Here is a 25,749-nt window from a genome sequence, read left to right on the forward strand (position 1 = left end):
AGTTTCTTGTCCCTTTCTGCTTCTGCGACTTCGCCCAGGTGAAAATGCTCTACAGTTTCTTGTGAAATGACGATACTACCCCCCCTCCTTTTGTTTTGTTGAATTTTGGGCCTTGGCCCGTTTAGCTACAATTTCGGCCCATGAATGAAGCCCGTAAGGGCCTTTTGGTAATTATATATATATATTTTTTTTTTACCTAAACTTAGCATGAGAAGTTGGTTTTTTATGAAATTTGTAATCTCTTAAAATATTATTAATCATTACTCTTACATTAATCAAATAATTACCGTCAATATATTGAAGTATTTTTATTTAAAAAATATATAAATATTTTTTAATTAAATTGTGAGCATTTTTTTTTTTTAAAAATTGAGCTAAAAAAATAGAAGTAATTATTATATGTATAGATAATGTGAAAGAAGGTGGGAGACAAAGAAATAAAGCAAGATTAATAATGTGATTAGTGGTAAGTGCATAATTAAGAGTTGATTAAGAATAGAGATTAATCACATAATATAATAGCTTCATTATTACGACAATGAAATATTAAAAGGGCAAAAAAAAAAAAAAAAAAAAATCCTGTAATTAAACAAACATACAACAAAATTCCAACTCTACAAAACAGAGCACAAAGACATGGGAATCGTTCCAATAATTTCCATTTCCATGGCGCTTTCTTCATTTCAGTCGTCTTCTTCCTCTAGCATCATCTCTTGGAATCGACATTCATGGCTGCAAAATGCCTTCTCGCCTCTGGAAAATTAATTAAATGGATCAGAAATTAATGATCATTTATGAGGTTTAATATGTTTTAATTTTGGATTCCGACCTGTACATGTAAATATCTTTCCCCTGTTCTAGATTCTTCTTGCAATTGTCGCAGAAACTGAGGAAATTTTCTGGGGAAAAGCTTGTTCCATTTTCTTTCCTCGCCGGTGAGTATACGCCCGAGCCGCTTTCGATTACGCAATCGCCGAAGATATGAGTGGTTCGGGGATTTGGGCCGTGAGAGATCACGCAGGTGTAATCCTCTGATTGTTCGATTTCATCCGCGGAGAGACAGCCGGTGAAAATCAGAGGGGAATTCGGAGTCTCCTGGCCGGAGCTCGAGCTCGAGGATCCGAACGCCGATTTCTTCGGCGGCGACAGAGATGAAACAGGGGATGAGGAACCCAGATGGGAATTCCTCGTCTTGATCCCGAATTCCTCGTCGGCCGGAGAAACGAACGGCGGTAGAGGAGGGATTTGAATCTTCAACTGAGATCCCAACAGAACCAAACGGGTTTCGGGTTTTGTTGGTTTCGGATTAGAATTCTCTTCTGTTAGAGCATCGACAATGGCGAGACCGATCCCTTTTGAATCCCACGGCCGTTTGGACTCTGTAATCGGCGTTCTGGGCGAACTTGATTCCGACCAAAACGAATTCCTCAGACCCAAAAATGGCTCGAGAATTGACGTTGGACTCATTATAGCCTCTGTTTCAAACAACCTCGGAGAACCAAAGAAAGACGAAGTCAATTTCCTATTACTACTCGTCGGAGAAGACAAACAACCACCACCACCACCGCCGCCGCCACCGCCACCGCCGCCGGCCATCAAATTCTACTTCTAGATCTAACTCCCCAGTATCAATGAGTAGCCCCCTGAAATCACAACATCAAAAAAAATTAACAAAAACAGTTCTCCAGATGAGAAATTCAAACATGAAGCTCACCGGAACAAGATGATCGGACACCGCCGTGGGTTGGGATTTATTCACCGGAACTAAAATTTCGGTGGCTTCCATTTAAGAAACTGGATGAACAGAGAAGAGTTTAGTTAATCAATCCACCCTCCGGCTTCGTGTTTTAGTTTCCATTTTTGTTATGAAAGCTTTCATAAAAATTAAAAAACCAGAAGAAGAAGAAGAAGAAGAAGAAGAAGGGGTGGAAGAAAACAGAGGAGACGATGGAAGAATATATAAACTCCCACGCCGGAGGCTGACAAGACAACCGGTCCCTACGCCCACACCCACACCCACTGACCCGACACTCACATTTTCTCTCTCTTCATTTTTTTTTTTCCACAATATTTTGATTTTTTTTTATAAGATTCTATTTAAAAATTAAGAATATAAATCAGTTATATTTGTTGAAACTAATTAATTATTAAATTTTCTTAACGCATTAAATACAAAATTTAAAAATAAATATTAAAGAACTATATTAGTTTAAATTTGAAAATTATTAGATATAATAAATATTTTTTAAAATTTCACAATTAGGGATCGGCTTGGCTTGGCTTGGCTTGGCTTGGCTTGGTCCGTCAGCTGTGAACTTAAAATCGGCTAAAGTAAAAGAGAGAGAGAGAGATAGAGAAGAGGGGGTTGGTGTGGAGCCCACAGTAGAGTTATAAACGGGGTTGTAAAGTTCACGGACCGGCTCGTGGGGCCCATCATCATCAAGCCCGGACTCATCGGCCGCATAAACACAAAAAAAATAATAATAATTAAAAAGAAAAAAAAGAATGGGCCCCACTTAACTCCAGTTAAACAGCAGGATTCTTGGTCTGGTTTGGCCCCACATCATTCTAATGTTTCCTCGTGGTCCCACCCCCACGGTTATTTAATTTAATTTAATTTAATTTAATTTTCTCTCATTATTATTATTATTATGAAATTTATGGCATTATCTACCTCCCTAAATGACGGAATTACCCTACAAATGTAGTTATAATCAAGAGTCAACGTAGGGGCCTGATGGGGATTTTTAACGGAGTGAAAGAATATGGAGGGGCCCGTTTTGAAAAGATGAACAGCTGATGAGAGTGCCTGTGACCGAGAGAGTGTCTCAATAATGTTTCATGATCACAGTGCCTAACTCAACCAATCTCACCCCACGCTTTCATGATATTTAATTTCCCAAAAATCGAGGAATTTTTTTTTTTTATGTTTTTAAAAAATATAAACTATTTATAAAAAAATTATCGAATAAAGAAAATTTTCTACGTCACGAGAGTTTTGAATATGAAGAAGACATTATTCGATCGTTGAATAAATGTATTTATACCAGTCTTCCGGAGTTTTCCTATTCCCTTCGTAAATTAGGTTAAAAATAAACTAAATTAGACCGAACTAGAATTTTAACTAGAAGATGAAGTTCTGGTTAGTCGCGACCCAATTCCTTCTCTTTCCTTCTACTTCGTCTTAGGTTTGTTCCCGTTGAATCGTTTTTTTATAACCATGCACGGGATGCTCTTCTTGAACTTGGTATAGAGAACTTTGTTAATCACGATAAAATTAAAAGGTTAGACTCTCGTACCAAAGATTTTAGACTTTTTAAATTTTTTAATTTTTTTTAATTTTTTAACTAAAACATGTATTTATTTTTAAATAATTGATTAGAAACAAAATTCATTTGAGAAAAAGAAAATAAAGTGTGTAAAAAGAGAGTTTTTAAAAAAGGTGAGGGATAGAGGTGTCAATAAAATCAGAAAAAGAAAAAAAAAACTTTTAATATTTTTTATAGGCATCTTAATTTAAATTATAATTAGTGCTTTTAACTTTAAATTTATTAATAAACATAAAATCATTACTATTAAATTCTTTTTTTTAATGTATAAATGTGATAGTAGCCCTACTTTACATGATATCATACAATAATTCAGTTATAAGGTAATTGACTTGTTTGAAAATTTTAATTTTGAAATATGAATATGAAGACTAAAGGCATTGACTTTGACTATATCGCAACTACTTTCCTTTCCATCCATTGAAATCTTCTCTACTCGACTTCATGCGTCTATATTCAAAATATTACTTTATTTAATTTTTACTTTCTCAAGGATTTATCTCGACTCTTACAAGTCCACGACCCTACCGCTCGTTTCATATGAAAAGGAAGCGTAGCATAAATAAATATAAAAATATTTCGTAAATAATCTCGTTTTAAATCGTAAATAAATTTTTATTTTGGTACTTATCTCTTGAAAGATGCTATTTATTATGATGGTGACATGGCACCAAGAAATCTGAAGAACCTCATAGCTAATGGATTGTTGAAGGTTACACTTTAACTATGATTTCCTCTTTTCTTTTATAATATTTATTTTTAATAATAGCTAAGCTAAATGATTTGGTCTTTGTTAATTATTGGTTTAATTGTGGGCCCATGCCCATTTTCTTCCTTGATTACTTTACAATAATTACTTGGTTTTATAACTTAATTTTAATTAGCTTCCCTTTCTCTTTATTGATTAATATGTTTTTGGGGAATATTAGGTTAATGGGTTTATTTGGGACAACAAGATCATGGCTCTAATTTAATAGCGTATTAAAATTGAATTAGTTCAACCGTTCATATCTAATCATGTTAAATCACGATTCGAAATTTGGATTTGACGCCTGATAATCTTGACATTCCCTTACATCATCCGTTACATAGTATGTCACGTACTCTTCGCTGGTTAAGAGTCAAGATTATCTCTACCGACCAACACAAGTCATTCCAGCATGTTTTGTCCTATCTAAAGAAAATTCCTAAGATGCCACCCAACAGGGAATTGCTCAAAGTAAAACAACCATGAAGTTCATGATTGAGTCACTGATTTAGATGTTGTTTCGGTCCATTCTCTTTTATTTGGGTCTCATTCTTAAACCTTTTATTTTAGTGTCTAAATATAAGTTATTTAAAATAATTATTTTAAATAACCTTTATTTTAGAATAAAATAAAGTGTAAAGGATACCTTTTTATCTCGAGGCAACAAAATATTTATATAATATATACTAAGAATAATTGAGCAAAAATGTTGACACTATTACTTCAAAGTAGGTCTAGGAGGCAGATGGAATCATATTTAAAACTTTAATCGACGAGGGGTGGCCTACCAAAAGAAAAGTTAATGAAATATATTAAACTTTAGTCTTAATGTATAAAAAATTAATATAAACTTTGAGCTTGATATAGAACCCAACCACTTCATCTTGTCCATTAATGATATGATTTAATCATAGGTAAGCAAAAAAGTATATAAATTAAGGTTTTTTATTTTATTTTTTTAAGGGAGAAAGATAAATCTAGTTAGGGTTATAAGGTCGATAAATAATCATTGAAAATTTTTCTTTTTTCTTAAAAAAAAAAAAAAAGAAGAAAGTAATTTTCATGGGTCCACGTAAGAGGTGGGTCCTCCACGTAAGGGGCACACGTAACGTCCTTTTCGTAGGGAACCCCTTACGTGGAAGGATTCGATTAGAGAATGAGAAAGAAACTCTAAATTAATCAAACCACCGCACCCAATTGCATTACTCAAATTTCAAACAGTGGACCCCACATTGACCAGCTGGGATTTGATTGCATCCACGTCAGACTCTTTTCTTTTGATTACTAGATTTTTTTTAATTTTTTTTTAATGATGACGTTGTATAAGCCTTGACAAATGGCAGTTGGGGCCCACGAAAAGGGGGTTTGTTAATGACACGACACCATTTCTCTCCACAAAAACCAGTGCAAAGAGTCTCTCTGTGTGCTCGATCAGCCAAAGCTTCATAAAGGCCGAAACCCATGGGCCATAATACTTTTTTTTTCTTTCTTTTTTTTGGCTTTTTAATTATCAGGGCTAAAATTGTAATTTTGCATCATCGTGATCGTTATTATAAGTTTGTATGTGTACTTTTAAAAGTCCCGATCTTTCTCTCGCTATCGTTAATCGAGTTATTTTTAGTTGATAACATAATTGTCAAATTCGTTAAAACGCGAGTAAATCGTTTTTAGGTTAAAATTGTAATTTTGCAATTTTTAGTTGATAACATTTGGTTAAGATGAGATTAGATGATTTGACGAATTAAATTTGGTTGTTTTATTAAAAAAAAAATTAGTATGTGATTTATAAAAAAAATAATAAAAAAGGACTAATAATAAAAAAATAAAATTATTTTTTAACTTAAGGCTAATTTTTTATTTTCATTTTAGTCATAATTATTACATTGAAAAGATGAGAGGAAATGAAGAAATGAGAGATAGTGACAGCTGGCAACTTGCTTACTTGGACAAAGACACCTAGATACATTTTATCCAATAATAATAAATAAATAAAATTTTTGCAATTGACTAAATTAAAATGACCAGTAATTGCAAATTGTTGATTTAGACTTGACCTACAAATATTGAACCATCTAATTATTATTTAATATAGTATTTTTTATTTTTTTCTAAAAAATATTTCTAAATTTTTTAAATTTTCAATAATATCTTACAATTTTTTTAAAAAACTCTCTAAAATACTCTTCATTTAAAAAAAAAATCATTAATACTTTTTATTTAATAAGTTATTTTGATAATTTTATATAAATTTTAAAATACCCATCAACTTTTATAGGTTTCTCTTAATAGATTTTTTTTAAAAAAAAATTCAGGTATACTTTACATTTATATATAATAAGTTATTTTGATAAGTTTATATTTTATTCACTTATTTATTATCCATACGTTTGCTTTAATTACAATAATGAAATTAATTAGCGAAAAAAATTAAAAAAATAAAATACCAAAATTAAAAATCTGATTTAACTTCAATATATATATATATATATTTCTGTTAGGACATAAGAACACAAAATAAATTATATGAATGAATTGTATTAAAAATAATGGTATAATTTTTTTTATTCTATAAATTGGAAAAAGGTGTTTTAAATTATTTTAAAATTACGATTTGAAAATGAGACGAGACAAGAATTTAATATGTAATTATCCATTAAGAAAAGCATCTCTCTTTCACAAAATAAATAAATAAAGTAGTAAAGTAATAAAGTAATGTCTCTCTCCCTCCACTTGCGTTTATTTATTTATTTTTCCATTTCTAAAAAATTTGCATTCAATTTTAAAATATTAAATTATGCAATTATTTCTTTTGTCGTCTAATCACCAAATTCATTAACTTTTTGCCCTATATAATATATTATATATATATATGTATATGTATATTATATTATATTATATTGTTTTTTATTCTTTTTTTAGTAGGCATAAGTGATAGCACATAAAAAGTGATATCTTTAGGCTCTATTTTATGTTACTTTATGGCTTAATTGTATAGTTTTTTGTTGTATTTATTTATTGGCTAGATATCGAGCATTCAAAGAAAAACAAAATTTTTATAAAAATATCGGTGAAAAATGAGTTAATTGGTCGTTATTTGGAGTAGCCAAAACGCAAAAAATAAGTGATCAAATTATAAATCATGAGCTTGAAGCGTCGAGACGTACTCAAATTTTTGTAGTCCATTTTAATTCTTTGTATATTCAAAATTTTAAAAATGGAATTTTATCTAATAAAATCCTAAGTTTTTATATATATATATATATTTTACAAGTTTATGAATTAAAAAAAAAAAAGTAAATATTTGAGGAAAAATATAAATACAAATAGAGTCAACTATTTGTCAAACGGTTAAGGGTATTTTCGGTATTCAAAGTTTGTTCCCGCCATTTTGATCGTCTTAAAAAGGGACTTATCATTTAAAACCGGAACGACTGAAGAAGAAATCTCCGGTTGTTCGATCTTTGTAATCTCCTTTACAACTCCGAACCGCAACAATGGCGGCGATAATTAGCGTCGTCGTCTCGCTAATTGTACTTCTCACGGCTGTTAGGGTGTTTGCAATGTCGCCGCCGACCGGATGCGCCACCAGAGAGCTGCTCTTGCTCTCGCCATGTTTGCCTTACATCTCTGCTTCGCCGATCCGATACGGTTCCTTCCGCCTGCTGTGAGCGGTCTCCTCCGCCTACGATTCCATTTGGTGGCATTTGCCTCTGTTACTTTCGTCGAGGAGGACCTCAGATTTGGGGCTTTCCGTTGAATAGTACGAAGCTGATTGCTCTGTCTTCGTTTTTTTTTTTCCCTCTCAATGGCGGAATGTATTTGGAGACGAATAATTCTCTAGACTCGCTCTGTGCTGGTATGAATTCGAAAGCGTGATTCACTTTCTCAGCTCTCTCGTTCTTTATTCATGACTTGAATTTCTTGATTCCAGCAATTCTTGTTTCCGGTGCTTAATTTGAAGATTGTTTAATCTGCCTCCTCTTCGAAGCTCGAAGATTCCAGGAATTCAAAAACCTGTGATAGTCCTGGTAATTCTCTTGGGATTTTCTTCTTATTATATGCATTTCATCAATCTGAATCTTCAGGAAATTATGTTTATAGAATCTAAGAACATGCAACCGCAAAATAATAATAATAATAATAATAATAACAAATTAAATCTTCTCTTCATCGAGAAATCATCACGTGCTTGTCTCCTTAAAAGCTCTCCAGTTGGATTTCTCGCATAGATTTGAAAACAAATTATGAAGCCTTAAACATTAGCATGGAATTTTCTACCTTCAACGGGAAAGACTAGAAACAAAAGCACTCTTAAATTAACAGTAGAGTATATAAACAATGTTTCCAAGACATCTACAAAGATCTAAGAAGAAAAAAATAAGCAAGAAATTTTCTCTTTCTCCACTTCCTTCCTTGACTTGTACCAAAAGTTACTTCCAACCATCAGACCATTCATCTTCATTAACAGCCGGTCTCGAAAATTCCATCTCCGGCAGATCTTGATTCTGGTCAGCTCCTTCAAATCCTGAACTTTGTCCCTCATGATTCTTCCCTGCTCCTTCAAATCCTGAACATGGTCCCTCTTCGTTATTGCATGGTAGTTCCTCATCTGTGGGATCCTGCCTTTCAGGGAGGGAGCAACCTTGATATGAATCTTTGTCAACACACTGCCATAATAGCTTGCTCCAATACACATCCTGCCAAAACAACCAAGTCCTGCCATTAAGCATTTTTCACATTTGCTTCCAAGTCTGGAAGTCATTATGTTCAAGTTATCTTCTTAGTTATTGGAGAGACCTTAAGGCACTTCACAACGCTACATCTGCTAAAACTTACTAAACTTGAGGGGAATGTGCCTATTATGAATAAATTTAAGAGTACACTATCCCATATCTCCAGTATATATTAGTCTAGAGGGTTCAATCTTGAACAACATTTACTAAAGTAACAAAAATCACCTGATAGATTATATGGGGATTGCCAATTATAACCAGAAGAGATATCGCCCGGGTAATAGCCACATTAAACCTTCTTGGATTACTTAAAAACCCCAAACAGTAGGTTCTGTCAAACTCGTTATGTTTGATCGTTGATCGAACAGTAGAAACAATAATCACTTGCTTCTCTTGTCCTTGAAACTGTTCTACACTACCAACCTTTATGTCAACCATATCAAGGCTATCAAGGGCTTTCCTTATTTTAATCACTTGTTGTCGATAGGGCGTTATGACCCCAATATTTTCATCGACCAGATTTCCACCAGCAGTCAGCTTCTTTATGACCTCTACCACCTTGCTAACCTCAATTCGGTTGAACCATGATGGATTGTTGCCTTCCCTCTCATCACAACCTTGGATACCAAAGAAAAGAACAGGAAACTCCTTACTAGGAAGTACTTCGAGGATATCTGCTGAATCCGTGAGGAAACTTTTTTCATCTTTACATGCAATTAATTCACCACCATAGAACAATGTAGAAGGAAGATGTAAGATATCCGGATGACATCTATAGTTTCTTAACAACTTTATTACATAGTTTTCATCCCCAGTGCAGTAATATTCACATTCAAAAAGCCTTTCCAAATATGATTTACTCAATCCATAAATTTCTGCTTCTTTAGAGTAAATCACTGGACCTAATTGCATGGGATCACCAGCAAGAAGAACGACTGTTTTCCTAAGACAGAGGTTGGATATAGGAATTATCGTTTCTGGCTCTGAAGCTTGGCCAGCCTCATCTAAGAAAATGTGAGAGAAGTGGCCACGCTTGATATCTTCTGCATAAAGAAGGGAAGTACTTGTATAAGTTGACACAATAATCCTATAGCGCACAAGGGCACTGTGTGGAGGACACTTGAAAATTTGCTCATCAAAGAAACAAAAACGAAGGTGATCAGGCTTGATTTCCTCATATTGCCGTGAGCTTGCATTAAGCCTGAAAACATCATTATCACGAATTTCAACACCCTCCTCACTGAGGAGTTTCTCCAGTATGTGGTCTGCAGCACTATTTGAAGGAGCACAAACAAGAATACGAGCATTCTTTCTAGTTGTGTAGAGTTGAAGGATAGCTTCCACCAAGGTCTGAGTCTTACCAGTACCAGGAGGTCCATGAACTAAATAAGGTGGTGCTCCTCTGCAACCAAGGATCATCTGAACACAACGCATTTGTTCCTCATTGATATTTTGAGTTATTGGCACCAGCGGATTAGTCTTGATAACTCTTCTATCCGAAAACTCATATGGGAATAGAAACTCCTTTGCCAAACTATCTGCAGCATCAATAGCCTGATAGAACCTCCTCATGTTAATTCTGTTATAGGTAAACTGGACATTGTATAGATTGAAGTCTCTATGGTTAACGTGAAATTCAGGAGCAAATTTTAGGTAAACCTCATCAGCCTCGACGTGATGAATATAGCCCTGCACAATACTGGAATTGATTATGGAACATGGACAAGAACATTCTGAATGTTAAACCACAAATTACAGAAAAGATTGAACGAGCACGTCTAAACATGATTGCATACACAAAGGAGGAGTAGAAAACTCAATATTAATGCAGACCTAGACCTGATAAGCGTTAACCGTGTCATTTGCATGTCCAGAAGGCATCTTGGCAAGAATAAAGTCTCCATGGACAAGTGAAGGCCTTCTCTCAGCAAGCCCTGGAACCTCAAGGGACAAAAAATGATGTCCCTTTCTTTTCATAGTTACACGTTCCATATCGTAAGCTCTCATGTCTTCCTGCAGGCAATAACGGACCAAATTTCATATAATCTCAAACAGAAATGTGTAAATACATTCATAACCTCATTTATTTACCTCCAATTGTATTTCTTCCATGTTCAACAATGTCATAAAGTAGGGAACGTAGGTATCTCTTTTAAGTCCTTCCCTAACAGCACTAGGAGTCTCCTTTCTGTTAAGTTCATCTCTAATTCTTCTTGGGATATCATAATGGGGAAGAAAATTTTTGAATCCTCGACCTTGCGTTCTAATGGGACGTGAGCCAGGAATATAAGAGTCTGCTACCTCGTGCCTCTTTTTTCTATCTCTTGAATACGGCTTCCTAGAAGCCAATGACTGGGAAATCTTATCATCTGCTAACAGAAAAGAAACGCGTTCTATTCTCTCATTGCCAACATCAAAATGCACAACAGTCGTGTGCAAGCCAATTTCTTTCGGTTTGCAAGACAACCATACAGTAAGAGTCTCGCCCGGATGGATCATTCTATCCTCCAACGAAAAGGACTCCAAAAAAGCTTGTACAACTTCTATGTTGGCATTTGCCGAAGGGGGCTCCATTAGAGAGAGCGTAAACGAGTTCTCGGGATTGGATGCATAAATATTAACAGCCCATAGGTCCACCGATTCATCGGTGGTGTTCTTGATCGTAATTGCATCTGCCACTGATTCTCCTACAAAAACTGATTGTGGTTTGCCATTCACAAAAGCAAATGGCACTGAAATGATAATTGGACCTTCCTCAATAGGATTGTAGCTGCAAACAGATTTATCATCTTCATAGTCGATGTAGGAAATCTCTCCTCTGTCTTTGATGACAGAACAATCATCACCCCAATTATCACCAATGGTACCCATTGTCAAGAGGAAACTGACAGGAGAAAAGGGAAATCATAAGATTTAAACTCCTCACTCACGAATTTCTCTTCCAAGCTCAAATACTCAATAGAGAATGATAACATAAAACACAACACCCCATCAAAATCGAAGAATCAAACAAGAATCATCCACCAAAATCCCAGAAATCCGGATCAAGGAGTCAAAACACCCAATACAGAACAGATTAAACCATCCATTCTCCAAAATTAAGCAAGACCCAGATAAGAACAATAACCAAAATCCAAAAAACATACGAAACTTGGAGACGCCAAAATTGAGAAAGCAACAAAATCCAGGAATAACGTATGAACAAAGTCAGTGAATAAGAGAACTAGCTTGGAAAGATGGAGACGGAGAAAACTCACCTTTGATCGAAGCTTATAAAGCAGCGGAGACTCTGGAAGCGAATGTTGGGGCTCCAGTTCACTGCAGAATGCAGTAGAGAAGTAGAGATTTGAGTGTTAAAATGGGGTCATCACTCAACACAATGATGCTTTCCGGGTCACCGCTAATACAGAGCTTCACGATAATTGTGTAAACGTAAATTCTACACACTAAACCTAATTATTTTGGAAACGGAGTTTGGTTCACCAAGAATGTCTTTAGAGATCGTACTGCGTCCGTGCACACTAGCAGTCAAGTGAGTCTTATTTAATGCCCCAATTCCTAGCGTTCCCATATTTTCCCTTTTTTGTTTTTTAATTTATTCATCATTAAATAAATAAGTAAACCCATTTCCTAAGGTATAATTTTATTAACTTTTTATTAAAATATCAAACGTCCACCACTAGTCAGTCAATATTGTCATTTTTGGGCTAGTGTTTCGTCTTCTTCCACAACTAATGTGGTTTTTCACACTAAATTATATAGAACTTTTATATTCATATTTTCCAAATTTTTAAAAGATGGTTGTTTAATTTAATTTGTCTCATTTTTTTTATCATAATTTTAGCATAATTCTTCACTTAATGGACACCTTTAGAAGTATATGGACCGAAACATATGTTTTGGAAGTACAATGACAAAAAAATGTATGAGCCAAACTACTACTGATCCATTTAACTAAATTGAACCTGTTCAACAAATAGAGGCAACTCAAATGGCAGCACAAGCCACTAACAAAGATCCATGAACCATGCCTCAGCAGGACATAACATTTGTATACAAAACAGAGAAAAAGACTGCAACCATGTCAAACTCCTCAGACTGGAAGTGCCCCAGTGTCTTTAATGGATTGACGCCATGCAACCTCCCTTGCCCCATCCTTGTCTACAATCTTGATCACAAAGTTTGGTGGAGCCACAACCAGCCTTGAACGTATCTCCACGATGCACTTATCCACCAACTCGATCGCCTCCTCCACTGACATGCCGCTATGGTAATGTCTGTCCATCATAGAGAGTGAAAAGTAGGATCCATAACCGAAAGCACCTTTCTCAACCTTGTGAAGTGTTGCAATGTAGTCGATGTAGTAAAGCGATGGGCCACTCTCCTTGTCATACCCAGCCAGGAGGATATTTACAGAGTATGGATTCTGAAAATAAAAGATTCAGTTAGTTCAGTAACAACCAATAGTCGCAGTTGCCTAACAAGAACAAAATAAACTCGGGAGGAAGGCAGAAGAGATGTAAGGATTGTATGAGATCCCACATCGGTTAGGGAGGAGAACGAAACACCCTTTATAAGGATTGGAAACCTCTCTCTAGCATATGCGTTTTAAAGACCTTGAGGGAAAGCCCAAAAAGAACAACATATGCTAGCGGTGGGCCAGACACCAGGCGATGTGCCAGCAAGGAGACTGTTCCCCGAAGAGGGTAGACACGAGGTGGTGTACCAATAAGGACGCTGGCCCCAAAAGGGATGGATTTGTTGGGGGTCCCAGATTGATGGGAGAAAAAAACGAATGCTAACAAGGACGCTAGGCCCTGAAGGGAGGTGGATTGTGAGATCCCGCATCGGTTGGGGAGGAGAACGAAACACACTTTATAAGGGTGTGGAAACCTCTCCCTAGTAGAAGCATTTTAAAAACCTTGAGGAAAAGCCCGACAATTAGTAGGTCCAATTAAGAAGCATAATTGTGAGAAAGAGAGGTGCTTCAAAAGCTAATGGGTTTTAGTCATAGATAATCAAATTAGAGTATTCAAGAGGATCATATGGCATAGCAATGCAAAAGAACATCATTTAGTCCACCTATCATCATCAAGTAGCCATGCCCGTAAGTACGAGAACAGCCCAGTCTATTCCTGACCTTCTCCTAACAATTCTACCAAAGATTTTACCATCTGAACCACCTAGTCTATCTTACTATGGGGCAAAATCAATCGTCTTAATGGCAATGCAGAAACACGAAATTACTAAGAGTCTAGTCCAACCTATACACCGCCAAATCTTGCTACTCGTTACACTTGTACATTATGTATGTTATGAGAAATCAACAAGAACAGCTACCCAATAGCATGCATATCTAGACATCTTATTAGGGAAAAAGGTAAGGATGCTACAATTTTCTTTCTAACGAGAGTAAGAACCAACTTGTAACCACCCAAGCCCACTGCTAGCAGATATTGTCTGTTTTGTCCCATTATGTATCGCCGTCAATCTCACAGTTTTAAAACGCGTCTGATAGGGAGAGGTTTCCACACTCTTATAAGGAATACTTTGTTCCCTTCTCCAACCGATGTGAGATCTCACAATCATCTTCCTTGGAGGCCAGCGTCAACCTCACAGTTTTAAAACACATATGTTAAGGAAACATTTTCATACTCTTATAAGGGATGCTTCATTCCCTTCATTCCCTTCTCTAGCCGAGGCGGGATCTCACTGAATGTGAGACCTCGCTTGGAATATGAAATCAATTTGATTAAGAATTTGAAACTCTGTGCCACCCCAGAGACAATAAGACCAGAACTATAGTATTTGTGATACCAGGACAAGTAGATCCCATCCCATATAACCCAGATTTGATCGAAAGAAGATAAAAGTAGAAATGGACCTCCAAATACCCTAAGAAAACATTTGAAATCGTCAGAAAAACAAAGCAGTAATTACGTACCTTTCTCAAGGCGGTAGCGAGCTCGCCTCGGGTAAAATTAGCAGCAGCAGCAGTAGTCAAGGGGATCCCATTTCGGAACTGATACAACGAAACATTCTTCTGAATGTACTCAGTGAACTGAACCCTACAAAGACACAAGCGGAAACAAAAAAGGATAAGAACCCCAGATTTCTGAGAAAACAAAAACATAAGTAAAAGCTCTATAAATCGACCTGTCACCAGGCTCGCCGCTAGCGGCGACGAGCTTGTGAGAGTCGAGAACCATAATCTTGTCCTCGTCGGATTTATGAACCAAGATGCTGTGTACCGCCGAAGAATCGGCAGCAACAATGGCGAAACCATTACCCACTAACCCGAAAACACATTCCATAATCTTGTTCTTGAGAATCCTCCACTCTTCGATCCTTCCCTCTCTTCCGATCGTGTGCTCTAAACAAAGTGGCACCAACAGCGACTTGAACAACCCGTTTAGAGTATGGGCCTCTAAGCCCAATTCACGTTTAGAGTATGGGCTACAACTTGCCTGTTACAAGCCATTCACAAAAACACGCAAATTCTTTAATCTTTTTAGTTTGATAATATTGGTCATTGGTCAAAGCTTACCATATATTTTATTAGAACATGTGATTATCCACCTAATCTTCCTTAAGATAATCTTGTTGTCTTTTTTTAGCTCATCCATTTAAAGTGCTTCATTATTCCTTTCTTTTCCTATATTTTCAAAACACTTCTCTTTTTCTTGTTGTTGGAGTTGAATAGAAGCATTAGATATGAGTTTGAAGACAATAAATGGAATACAGAAACATCACTGCCATAATAACAAGTTATTCAAGAGTAACCATACATAACATCTTTGCTTTCTTAAAGAAATAAGAGAACCTTTAACCTAGTTTGACAAATCTTATGGTTACAAGTAGAATACATGTAACCTAAACCAATGAATTATGAAATCGAATTGTGTCTGATAAGTATCAGGAAAGACTAAATGAACCCACTACATTAGTCCTAAACTTTATGATAAAATCAAGGGGAAGTAGGTACCAATGTTTTGGCATCATAGGCAAGTCAAATTGATACCCAGATCGTCAGAGGTTGAGGTGTCAGTAATGGCTAAGAAGGAAGAGGAATATGGCCTGGACTTCTTCACAGTTCACTGGTTCCATTCACTCTTGAGTTTAGATTCGTGAGGGAGGGGAAGGAGGGTATGGACTGCAGTATCAATTTCCGGCCGATTCGAGTCGATGGCAGTGGCCGGAAGTCGCCCTGTGGTGGAGGTAGAGTGACCCTCTTACTGTTGGGAGAAACACTCTTAACAACACCTATGCTGGAAGAGCAACCATTACAGATGGTTTCTGGCATCACATCTGCACTGGGGGTTTTCTCAAACTTGGTCTCTGTTTGAATGATGCCTTGCTTCTCGAGTTTGAATCGAACACTTAATCTATAGGAGGATTCGTCGTCAATGAAAGATGGAAGTTTCCTCTTCAATTGGAATGGTAGTGGAATCAATGATCTGAAAGGAACAGCATTTTTGTTAATGGTTATGAATTTTAATAATATCAATAATAGATTGTCTTTACCTGCATCGTCCTAGTGGTGTCGAGGGAACAGCACTGTTTGGGTTCTGCTGGTCTTCATCTTTCTGTACTTCTGCAGTTTTTAGGCAATGTTCTCTTCCTTCTTCCTCTTGTTTAGTGTCAGTTTCTATTACAGCTGATTCTGGAAATCAAAGAGATTAGCATATCTAAAGAAACAAAAATTCCAAGCAAGGACGTTGTTCAATAAGAATTAACAAGTATTGCCTTTTTGTAAGATGCAGTATCGGTTGGAGAGGAGAACAAAGCAATAAGGGTGTAAAAACTTCTCCCTAGAGGACACATTCTAAAACCTTGAGGAGAAATCTAGAAGGGAAAGCCGAAAGAGGACAATATCTGCTAGTAGTGGACTTGAGCTGTCACAAATGGTACCATTCCTTATGAGGGTGTAAAAACTTCTCCGTGGTGAACGCATTTTAAAACCTTGAGGGGAAGCCTAGAAGAGAAAGTCCAAAGAAAACAATATCTGCTAGCGGTGGACTTGGGCTGTTACAAATGGTATCAGAGCTAGACATCGAACGGTGTGCTAGTGAGGATGCTGATCCCCAAGTGGGTGGATTGTGAGATCCCACATCGGTTGGATAAGGGGACGAATCATTCCTTATAAGGGTGTGGAAACCTATCCCTAGGATGCTTTTTAAAACCTTGAGAGGAAGCTCAAAAGAAAAGCCCAAAGAGGACAATATCTACTAGCGGTGGGCTTGGGTGATAAGATGGCTTGATAGCAACCGAGTTAAGTTTTTCAAGAAAGAACAAATACTTGGCTACAGAACTAGGAAAAACTAATGTCTCTTCGAGAAAGATTGTAAAAAATTCAGCGAATAGAACTAGATGATCAATGGGAGCATTGACGACAGATATGTATGATCAAAATCCATATCAAACTCACCATCCTTTCTTCCAAATGTGTTTTTACAACCTTCACATCTGCAGTTGATGGAACACCCAACACCGCCCTTGTTCAAGAACAAAAGCACCAAGATAATGTCAGATATGAAGTGCAACACACCAGAGAAGAACTTGACAAAGGGAAGGGATGCAATCAAATCACCTGATAGCATTCACAGTATTTTTTCAAACAACTTGATTTCTTACAGTTGCATCCTCGTTTATGTCTTGCTGAAGCTGGAGTCTTATTTGAATCATCCTACAAGATAACTTATCAAGGTCAAACCACAAGCCAAGTGCAGATAAATTCTTTAACGAAGTGGCATAATATCTAACCCCAAGTTCAGAAAAAGAATCCGAGTTCATGATCACTTTAGGAGCAAACGCAAGCGGATTGCGAGACTCGATCTGTCTACGAGTCTCGAGAACCATGGCTTCGTGTATCGGTTGGTTGAAACACTCTTGACATGAACATGGATCAATGCAGTACACACCAGCAGCAAAGCATTCACAATAGCTGAAGAAAATTACAGATTTAGATTCAATACAACTCTTTTAAGTGCAGCATAAACTGTAGCAACGTTTCATTAGAAACTTAAACTAAACCATCATCACAAGGCCTAATATTAGTAGAGTTTGCCTAATTTCAATCGATTGCAGCCGTTCAGGCATAGCAAACACAGATATCTCAGCATCAAGAACGTGGCATTATTACTTACAGCTTCAAACACTTAGATTTCTTACAGTTACAACGTTTACACGCCCCAATTTCAGCATTTTCCATCAATGTCCTACAAATCCATTCACAAATCATCAGCTACAACGAACAAGAAAATCAACATCAATCCAAATACTCAGAACGAAGAACAATCTTCCCAGTAGACATTGAAATCGAACATACCCATTCTTTTTAGGGTTGATGAGATTGAGATTTTCCCCATTCAGATTCGCAGGTTCATGACAAGGGTTTTCAATTTCAGTAGCCGATGAAGCCATAAGAGGTTGATCTCGAATGGAATTAGGACTAGAAATAGATGCAGAGGAGCTGGGATGACTCAGATTCTCATGCTTCAAAGTCGCTGCAATAGCATTCAAGTGCAAACCGATTCCAGGCAAAGTGCATCGAAATGAAGAAGAAGAAGAAGAAGAAGAAGAAGAGCCGCGGATTGAACCATCGCCACCCGCCGTCGCCGTCGCCGCCGTGTTGGGCGTTCCCGCCATTTCGAAATCTAGGCATCGCCTCGGCATGTTCCCGCTCTGTAGGTTAAGGAGAGGCTACACAATCCCAAGTTGACAGCCACACTTTCCATTAGTACAGTCTTTTCTTCTAAAATAATAACTATTATTATTACTATTAATTTTTTATTTTTGACTAAAATAAAATTTTAAAATTTTAAAATTTTAAAACAAAATAATAAACACACAAAAACCAAGATTTCATCAAAACCCAACACCATTTTTAATGAAAAAAAACAAGAACAAGAACAAAACTTAGTTGTCTTTGTTTAAAAATCGACCATTTAGTCAACATAATCGAGATTCATTCATGTAACGCTTAAGAACCATAATCTTCACCTTGTTTCCAAACCAATCACAATTCTCATCTTCGGCTTCATCACTCCCCAACTCCATAGCTTCTGAGCTAATCCCAACCTCACCGGCGTCGGGATTGACAGTCTCCGGCGGCTGCATTCCGGGAGTAGAAGCGTCATCGGCGGTAGGAATTTCCGGCACGAAAATCTCGAGTAACTGATCCATTATTATAACAGTTCCTTCATTTGAAGAAACTGGTGGGGAGGATCTTGATGGGTTGGGAAAATTCGGCCTGAAGAAATGGGATTCCGTTTAGAAAAAGCCCAGAAAAGTAAATTAAATGTAATTGTGAATGATTTTTACCTTTTGGGGGAAGTGAAAACTGGAAGGGAAGGGAAGGAAATGGAGTTGAATGTTTGAGTAATGTGGATGGATTTCAGAGGCTTGATGGGTGAGAGGCTGTTAATGAAGTTGAAAACGGGGGAATCCTGCAGTAAATTAGAGAATTTCGTTAAATTAAAATGTAAATTTAACAAGTTCTTAACCAGATCTCGAAGCTTTGCTCTGCAGGAACTCGAATTCCAGAAGAATGTTAGAGTTACAGTAAAGAAGCAGAGGAAGAAGAAGAAGAAGAAGAAGAAGAAGAAAAAGAAGAAGAAGGAAACCTCGAATTTGGGGAGAGGAGGAGGCGGCGGAGGGGTGGTGGTGGGTTTCTTGTTGGGAGTGGAGTCCATGGCGGAGCGGCGGGGGGCGGTCAGAAAGTGGAGGGAGAAAGAATGAGTGGGTTGGACATGGATGGATGAGAGAGGCAGAGGAGGAGGCGTTGAAGATGAAATTTGAAGAGAGCGGGAAAGTGAAAGAGAAGGCCTCTGCAGTATATAGGTAACTTTCTTTTTTTTTCTTTTTTTTTTTTTTTTTTTTTTTTTACTTTTTCTTTTATTTTAAAATAATACAACTTGTCTTTTTTCTACTAATTATATATTTTTTAAATCATCGTCTTTCTTTCGGGTAAATATGATGCTGATTTTCGTTCTAAAATTTTAATATATTTGGTTGGTGAGAATAGGTCGTTTTTAAGTCCTATGAATAGGTGATCTAGATGCTAAGTTTTTATGCAAGAAGGATATCAGGTCCGTGTGATGTAGTCAACATGCTCCAATTCTTACTTTAGTATATAGATCAAAGTGATGTCGAGCCACTTCCGAGAGTGAAACGAAGGAAATGTCTAACCTGACCTTGTTGTTAGGTCATCCTATTTCGGTGCATCGTTGGATTCTTAAGATATGTGCTAGAATAGTCGTGGGTTTATCTTTTTCAGGAATTAGATGATTGTTGGTGAAATGGCCGGTAGGTCCCCATGAGATGATACAAAATAGAATGTTATGTTTCCCTCTCATGGGATCTTACAATTCACTCCCTTTTAGGGCCTAATATCCTCGCTCACACTTGTTTCTCTCTCCAATCAACGTGGGATTTCAAAAATTCACTCCCTTTGAGGTCTAACGTCCTCACTAACACTCGTTTCACTCTTCAATCGATGTGGGATCTCGCAATTCACCCCTTCAAGACACAACGTCCCTACTTGCACACTGCCTGATGTTTGGCTCTTATATATACCATTTGTAACATCTAAGCCCACCGCTGTCTGCTTTTGCCTGTTATGTATCACCGTCAGCCTCATAGTTTTTAAAACGCGTTTGTTAGGAAGAGGTTTCCACACCTTTATAAATAATGTTACGTTCCCCTCTCTAACCGGTGAAATCTCACAATCCACCCATTTCGAGGCTCAGCATCCTCGCTAGCATCACTGGCACTCGTTACTCTTTCCGATCAATGAGATATCTTAGTCAATATGCGTGTCAAAGTCAATGAGAGTTTTTGGTGTTGTAGATAGGTGGATTGGCGGGCAATAGATTTGAAAGCCAATTATGATATACTATATTAAAAAAATTGGTATGAAACGACGTGAAAGTAGACACGTGTAGGTTAGTCGTTCGTATGGTTTAAGGATAAGGGCACCTTAAACTCCACGGGCAGGCATCATGTGATCCACCACATTTATTTATTTATTATTGTTCTTTTTTTTTTTTGCTGTCCACTCCATTCATATTTACTCCCTCACGTGCTTTTTGTTAGGCCATTTTCAAGTGAATAATGGGCCCACTAAACTAACCCATTGGGCTTTATACAACGATTATAGCCCAACTAATGTTTACGGGCCGAATTTCGTTCTTATAATTCGGCCCATTCGGCCCATTCGGCCCATCCTTGTAATATAAGGATTATAAAATTAATGAATTAAATTATTAATATTAAAATTTAAAAACTAAATTCTGAAGCTAATTTCTTACTTTTGTAAAAGTTTAATAATTAAAGAGAAATTCAGTTTAAAGTATTACATAAGACAAAATCCTTATCTTATCCAATCCCACTTTTATTAGAAAATGGGTATGACACGTGTCAACATTCAACTAAAGAATGACACGTGTCCATATTACAATACGTGAGTTTGCTTATGTAAGACTTGTTGGATTATTATTTGATTTTTTAGTTTTAAAATTCAAACTTATTTTCCTACCATTTATTTACCACAACTTTCACCTAAATTCTAAAAATAAATATAATTTAATAGAAACTATTTTAGTTTAAAAATTTATCTTCAGAAAATAATCTTAAAATTTAAAAGTTTTGATAATAATTTAAACTTTTAAAAAAATCTAAAATAATTAATACTCCAACTTTTAAAATTTTCATTAATGTCCAAACATTTACACAATAGCATTAATACCATCAATTTTAATAAAAAAAAAACGGTAAAAAAGATTTTTAAGGTTAACTTATAGATGAAAAAACGTCTACATACAACTCATAATTATTTATTTTTTTAATGTTATTTTTTTAAAGTTGATTAATATTCCATAAATAATTTGATTTATTACCTGAAGTTTTTTTAAAAAATTAAAGATGTTAATGAAATTTTGAAAATTTAAAAGTATTTTTTAATCACTTTATATATTTTAATGATATTTTTGAAATAAAGTATCCATAGTTTCCTTGTATTTTTATTTTTTTTAATATAAGGGTAATTTTTTAGATTTTTATTTAAAATTTTTAATGTATTATTGAAACATTTAAAAAGTGGAAAAATAATTTTTAAACAAAATATAAAATTTAATGATATTTTTATTAATTTAATCCGGCAATAAATAACACAAAATAGGAAAAAGAATTACTCAATAATAACAGGGGCATTTTGGTATTTTCCTCTATGTACCTCCATGTATAAAACATTCAACAAACCGCCCTCCAGAGCTATGTGTGTGCAGCAGTGCACAATCCGTTCTCACTTCGCTCTCGTCTATAATCAGATCAGAGCAATAGCCCACAGATTTTGCCCGAAATGGGCAGTTTCATGGCCGATTTTCTCCAGCAGTGCGGCGGCTGTAGCGTCATTGACGGTGGCTTTGCGACCGAACTGGAGCGCCACGGCGCCGATCTCAACGATCCTCTCTGGAGCGCTACATGTCTCATCAGTTCTCCTCACCTCATCCGCCGTGTATTTTTATCTCTCTCTCGATAATATTTGGAATTAATTTCATAAGATTTTCAATACATTATAATGACAAGAAGATTCGAGTTTATAGCGTTTTCGAGAGATCAAATGAAATGGTGAATTCTAATTAGATTGCCCATTTTACCGACTTCTGTGTCGTCTCTTAGTATCTGCTTCGAACAAGTTATTTATTTAATGATACAGAAATTTTAGAAAGAAAAATTAAAATTTATCAAGTTTTTAGATGTTTTTAAGAGTTCATAAAAAATAAAATTTAAAATTTGATTTCGAAGTAACAAAAATTGAAGTGGTGTTAAGGACAACACGTTGTAAAGTTATTTTTGTTATTTATTATTTTGAATTATCTCAGAAGACTAATTTGCAACATGATATAGAAATGTTTCCTGGTTATCAACTGATTTACAGCTCAATAATGGCAGGTACATTTAGACTACCTTGATGCTGGGGCCAATATCATTTGCACAGCATCTTATCAGGTTCTTTTCTCCGCCCTGCTCTGTAGCTTCTAATTGTGTTTGGCTCATTTGATTCAACTAGTATCACTGTTGCTCAAGGTCTAAAATCTATGCAGGCTACAATTCAGGGTTTTGAGGCTAAAGGATTTTCTACGGCTGAGAGTGAAGATTTAGTAAGGAGAAGTGTTGAAATTGCACTTGAAGCACGTGATATCTATCTCCAACGGTGTACTAAGGATTCTTGGGATTTTCTCGGAAGTGGAGGGAGTTGGGGAAGGCCGATTCTGATAGCCGCCTCGATTGGCAGCTATGGGGCTTATTTGGCCGACGGATCTGAATACAAGTGAGCAAAATCGTAGCATAGTGATTTAAGTTTGGACTTCAATGCTTGTATGAATTGTTATATCCTTTTTACAGTGGGAATTATGGTGATTCAGTGACTCTAGAAACACTGAAAGATTTTCACAGAAGAAGAGTGCAAGTTTTGGCTAATGCAGGTGCTGACTTACTCGCATTCGAGACGATTCCGAACAAGTTGGAAGCTCAGGTATGAATTTGCAGTTGGAAACTGGTTGTTCACATTTATCTGTAATCCATTGGCAAGGTTCCGATTTTAACTCCTTTATGCTGCCTATGTGGAATTTTCAGGCATATGCTGAGCTTCTTGATGAAGAGGGCATTCAAATTCCTGCTTGGTTTGCTTTCAACTCCAAGGATGGAATCAATGTGGTTAGTGGGGATTCATTATCTGACTGTGCCTCCATTGCGGATGCTTCAAAGCACGTTGTTGCTGTTGGAATCAACTGTACTCCTCCCAGATATATTCATGGGCTAATCTTGTCAATTCAGAAGGTAAATTTTGACAATATCCTTCTGTGACTTTAGAGCTTGAAAGAGTTCCATATTAGGAAACCTTAAAGTTGGGTTAACTTCAACATTCTCATCATCTAAAGGGTAAATTTTAAAAAAATAAGATCTGTCCACAAATGTCATCTAAGTCATTCGGTGATTGCGAATTATTTTGTGTTGAAATGAATTCAATGCAACCTCTCTTCATGGACAATGGTAAGATTTATCACTGAACATTTGGGCATCTGCCTCTAAACTATGCAATCTAGAAATGTATGTATAGTTGATCCTTTAATGACAAAGGCTTCTGCTAAGGCCCAATGATAAGATTAATGGACATAGGAGCTGATGGAACAAGATAGCAAGCAGCTTAGTAATGAAAAAGAGAGCATAGAAACCAGTCCTCAGATATGTGTTCGTAATCTAAGTGAATCTGGTAATCTAAATTGGCAGGTCACTTGCAAACCTATATTGGTATATCCAAACAGTGGGGAGACTTATGATGGTGAGACCAAACAGTGGTTGGTGAGTTTTCTACTTTAATCTTGAGCGAGTTAATTTAAAGTCACGATTTCTTTCCTTCGCATCGACGTACAAGGAAGAGCAAACAAACAGAGAAAAACCCAATTCCCCCCTTCCCTATCCCACTCTTTCTGTAGATTAGCCATTCTCTCTTTTGTACTGTCTCTCCTCTGAACGATTTCGTGGCTTCTTTTATTGTTGCAGAAATCTGATGGAATGATAGAGGAAGACTTTGTCTCATATGTAAGAAAGTGGAAGGAAGCTGGAGCCTCTCTGTTTGGTGGGTGTTGCAGGACAACTCCAAACACCATCAGAGGCATAGCAAAAGCGCTTTCCCTTAACACCATTTGAGCTGTTTTCGTCAATTTACAAGCTTTGGTATGTATTTTTCTCAATATCAGTTGTTCTCTGAATAGTGGTGGTCGTGCTAGAGATAGAAACAGTCATAGATGATTATGCGACTGACATCCTTCCAAACGAGATAATATTGAAGAAGCGAGTTGCTCATAAGTATAAACCCATCCCCCTGCCTCCCCCCAATATTTATTGAGATTAATAATGATATGGTTGGAATACTTGATTCAGCTCAGGATATTTTATCGTGTTGAGTAATTATTTAATCTAAAGATAAGGTTTGTTGTTAGGCATTACATAATATCCTAAATACTCTAGATTCTCAAATGCTAAATATATATATTTTTTTTCCTTTCTTTCACAGACTTTGATCTTACAGCGTTTTCAAGATGCAATAATTTTGAAACTGAATAGTGATGGATGGTTCCATTGCAAACCACCAAATACAAAACTCGGGTGCCTTCCCAAAACTAGAAAGGGAAGAAGCTTGAAGACAAAAGCAAGAACTCAATTCCAAGTGTGGAGCGGATATGAAGATACATACCAATCTTGTACTGCTCCTACACTGACTGTCTCACTAGATCTCTAGGATTTGGGTTTAGATTCTCTAAGAGGGAAAAATAAGAGCTAATGTTGTCGGGTTCTGTAACAAATATCATTTGATGGCTATCTCTGGTTGTCTTTTTGGTGGAGCCAACAGGTTTGCATCTGTGTTGGAATCCTCTGTTTTTACCATGTACTGTATCAAAGAGTAAGTTATGGATTCTATGCCTTATTTGGAACAACTAGCCTTTTTCTGGATTCTATCCCTTATTTGGAACAACTAGACTTTTTCAATGAACAAAGTTTGGAAACCGTATTTTTTTAGTTCATGACATGTCATAAAGGTTTGATATACATCCTACTCTTTTTGGTTGAATGTGGTGTAAATTAATATTGATTGATTAAACAAACTTATGTAAATATAAACACTTGGCTTCAATCGAACGATCCAGCAGGTAGATTTCCTATGTCGATCCCGACCCTGGCCACCCAATCCAAGACATATACGAGCAGATTTTCGCCGAGCTGTGGTCCGACGCCTCTCAATCAAAAGATCCTCTTCCGCCGGCGAGGATGCGAGGCTTGCGCAGAACGCAGAGCGGATCGTAAAAGGAATGTGGTGACTTGATGATCGCGTCTGTGCGGGCGTCAACGCAGCCGAATCGGCTGTTTGTGCACTCGG

At 36.5% G+C, this 25,749-nt stretch overlaps 5 protein-coding genes across 6 annotated transcripts; 1 reads left to right on the top strand and 4 right to left on the bottom strand.

Moving 5' to 3' along the window:
* Window positions 1-489: 489 nt before the first annotated feature.
* Window positions 490-2,002, bottom strand: LOC111779239 (FCS-Like Zinc finger 8). Its single transcript, XM_023659346.2, has 3 exons — window positions 1,715-2,002; window positions 830-1,643; window positions 490-753 (listed from the first exon to the last, which is right to left on the bottom strand). Exons 2-3 carry the CDS (start codon window positions 1,594-1,596, stop codon window positions 684-686), a joined length of 837 nt encoding a protein of 278 aa, XP_023515114.2. The 5' UTR covers window positions 1,597-1,643; window positions 1,715-2,002; the 3' UTR covers window positions 490-683.
* A 6,369-nt stretch (window positions 2,003-8,371) lies between these two features.
* Window positions 8,372-12,321, bottom strand: SDE3 (P-loop containing nucleoside triphosphate hydrolases superfamily protein). Its single transcript, XM_023658755.2, has 5 exons — window positions 12,068-12,321; window positions 10,902-11,694; window positions 10,650-10,823; window positions 9,036-10,499; window positions 8,372-8,774 (listed from the first exon to the last, which is right to left on the bottom strand). The coding sequence occupies exons 2-5, from the start codon at window positions 11,679-11,681 to the stop codon at window positions 8,508-8,510; spliced, it is 2,685 nt and encodes an 894-aa protein (XP_023514523.2). The 5' UTR covers window positions 11,682-11,694; window positions 12,068-12,321; the 3' UTR covers window positions 8,372-8,507.
* Window positions 12,322-12,736: 415 nt separating this feature from the next.
* LOC111779092 (proteasome subunit beta type-2-A) lies at window positions 12,737-15,195 on the bottom strand. Its single transcript, XM_023659155.2, has 3 exons — window positions 14,967-15,195; window positions 14,755-14,878; window positions 12,737-13,236 (listed from the first exon to the last, which is right to left on the bottom strand). The coding sequence occupies exons 1-3, from the start codon at window positions 15,122-15,124 to the stop codon at window positions 12,904-12,906; spliced, it is 615 nt and encodes a 204-aa protein (XP_023514923.2). The 5' UTR covers window positions 15,125-15,195; the 3' UTR covers window positions 12,737-12,903.
* A 349-nt stretch (window positions 15,196-15,544) lies between these two features.
* LOC111779091 (CRC domain-containing protein TSO1) lies at window positions 15,545-19,621 on the bottom strand. The gene is made up of 10 exons (XM_023659154.2): window positions 19,436-19,621; window positions 19,134-19,258; window positions 18,813-19,062; window positions 18,139-18,512; window positions 17,957-18,028; window positions 17,574-17,754; window positions 17,401-17,496; window positions 17,239-17,305; window positions 16,335-16,473; window positions 15,545-16,267 (listed from the first exon to the last, which is right to left on the bottom strand). The coding sequence occupies exons 1-10, from the start codon at window positions 19,502-19,504 to the stop codon at window positions 15,898-15,900; spliced, it is 1,743 nt and encodes a 580-aa protein (XP_023514922.2). The 5' UTR covers window positions 19,505-19,621; the 3' UTR covers window positions 15,545-15,897.
* A 2,469-nt stretch (window positions 19,622-22,090) lies between these two features.
* On the top strand, window positions 22,091-25,383 carry LOC111778868 (homocysteine S-methyltransferase 3). Of its 2 annotated transcripts, XM_023658865.2 has the most exons (8): window positions 22,091-22,326; window positions 22,764-22,820; window positions 22,916-23,142; window positions 23,217-23,346; window positions 23,448-23,651; window positions 24,102-24,173; window positions 24,375-24,548; window positions 24,889-25,383. In XM_023658865.2, the coding sequence occupies exons 1-7, from the start codon at window positions 22,171-22,173 to the stop codon at window positions 24,519-24,521; spliced, it is 993 nt and encodes a 330-aa protein (XP_023514633.2). In that variant the 5' UTR covers window positions 22,091-22,170; the 3' UTR covers window positions 24,522-24,548; window positions 24,889-25,383. The 2 variants fall into 2 exon arrangements, with proteins under 2 accessions (XP_023514633.2, XP_086975446.1); XM_087119320.1 differs by lacking the exon at window positions 24,102-24,173.
* The last annotated feature ends 366 nt before the right edge of the window (window positions 25,384-25,749 follow it).

The sequence above is a fragment of the Cucurbita pepo genome, chromosome 17 (assembly GCF_057944985.1).
Source record: "Cucurbita pepo subsp. pepo isolate OVF chromosome 17, ASM5794498v1, whole genome shotgun sequence".
Classification (NCBI taxonomy): domain Eukaryota; kingdom Viridiplantae; phylum Streptophyta; class Magnoliopsida; order Cucurbitales; family Cucurbitaceae; genus Cucurbita; species Cucurbita pepo.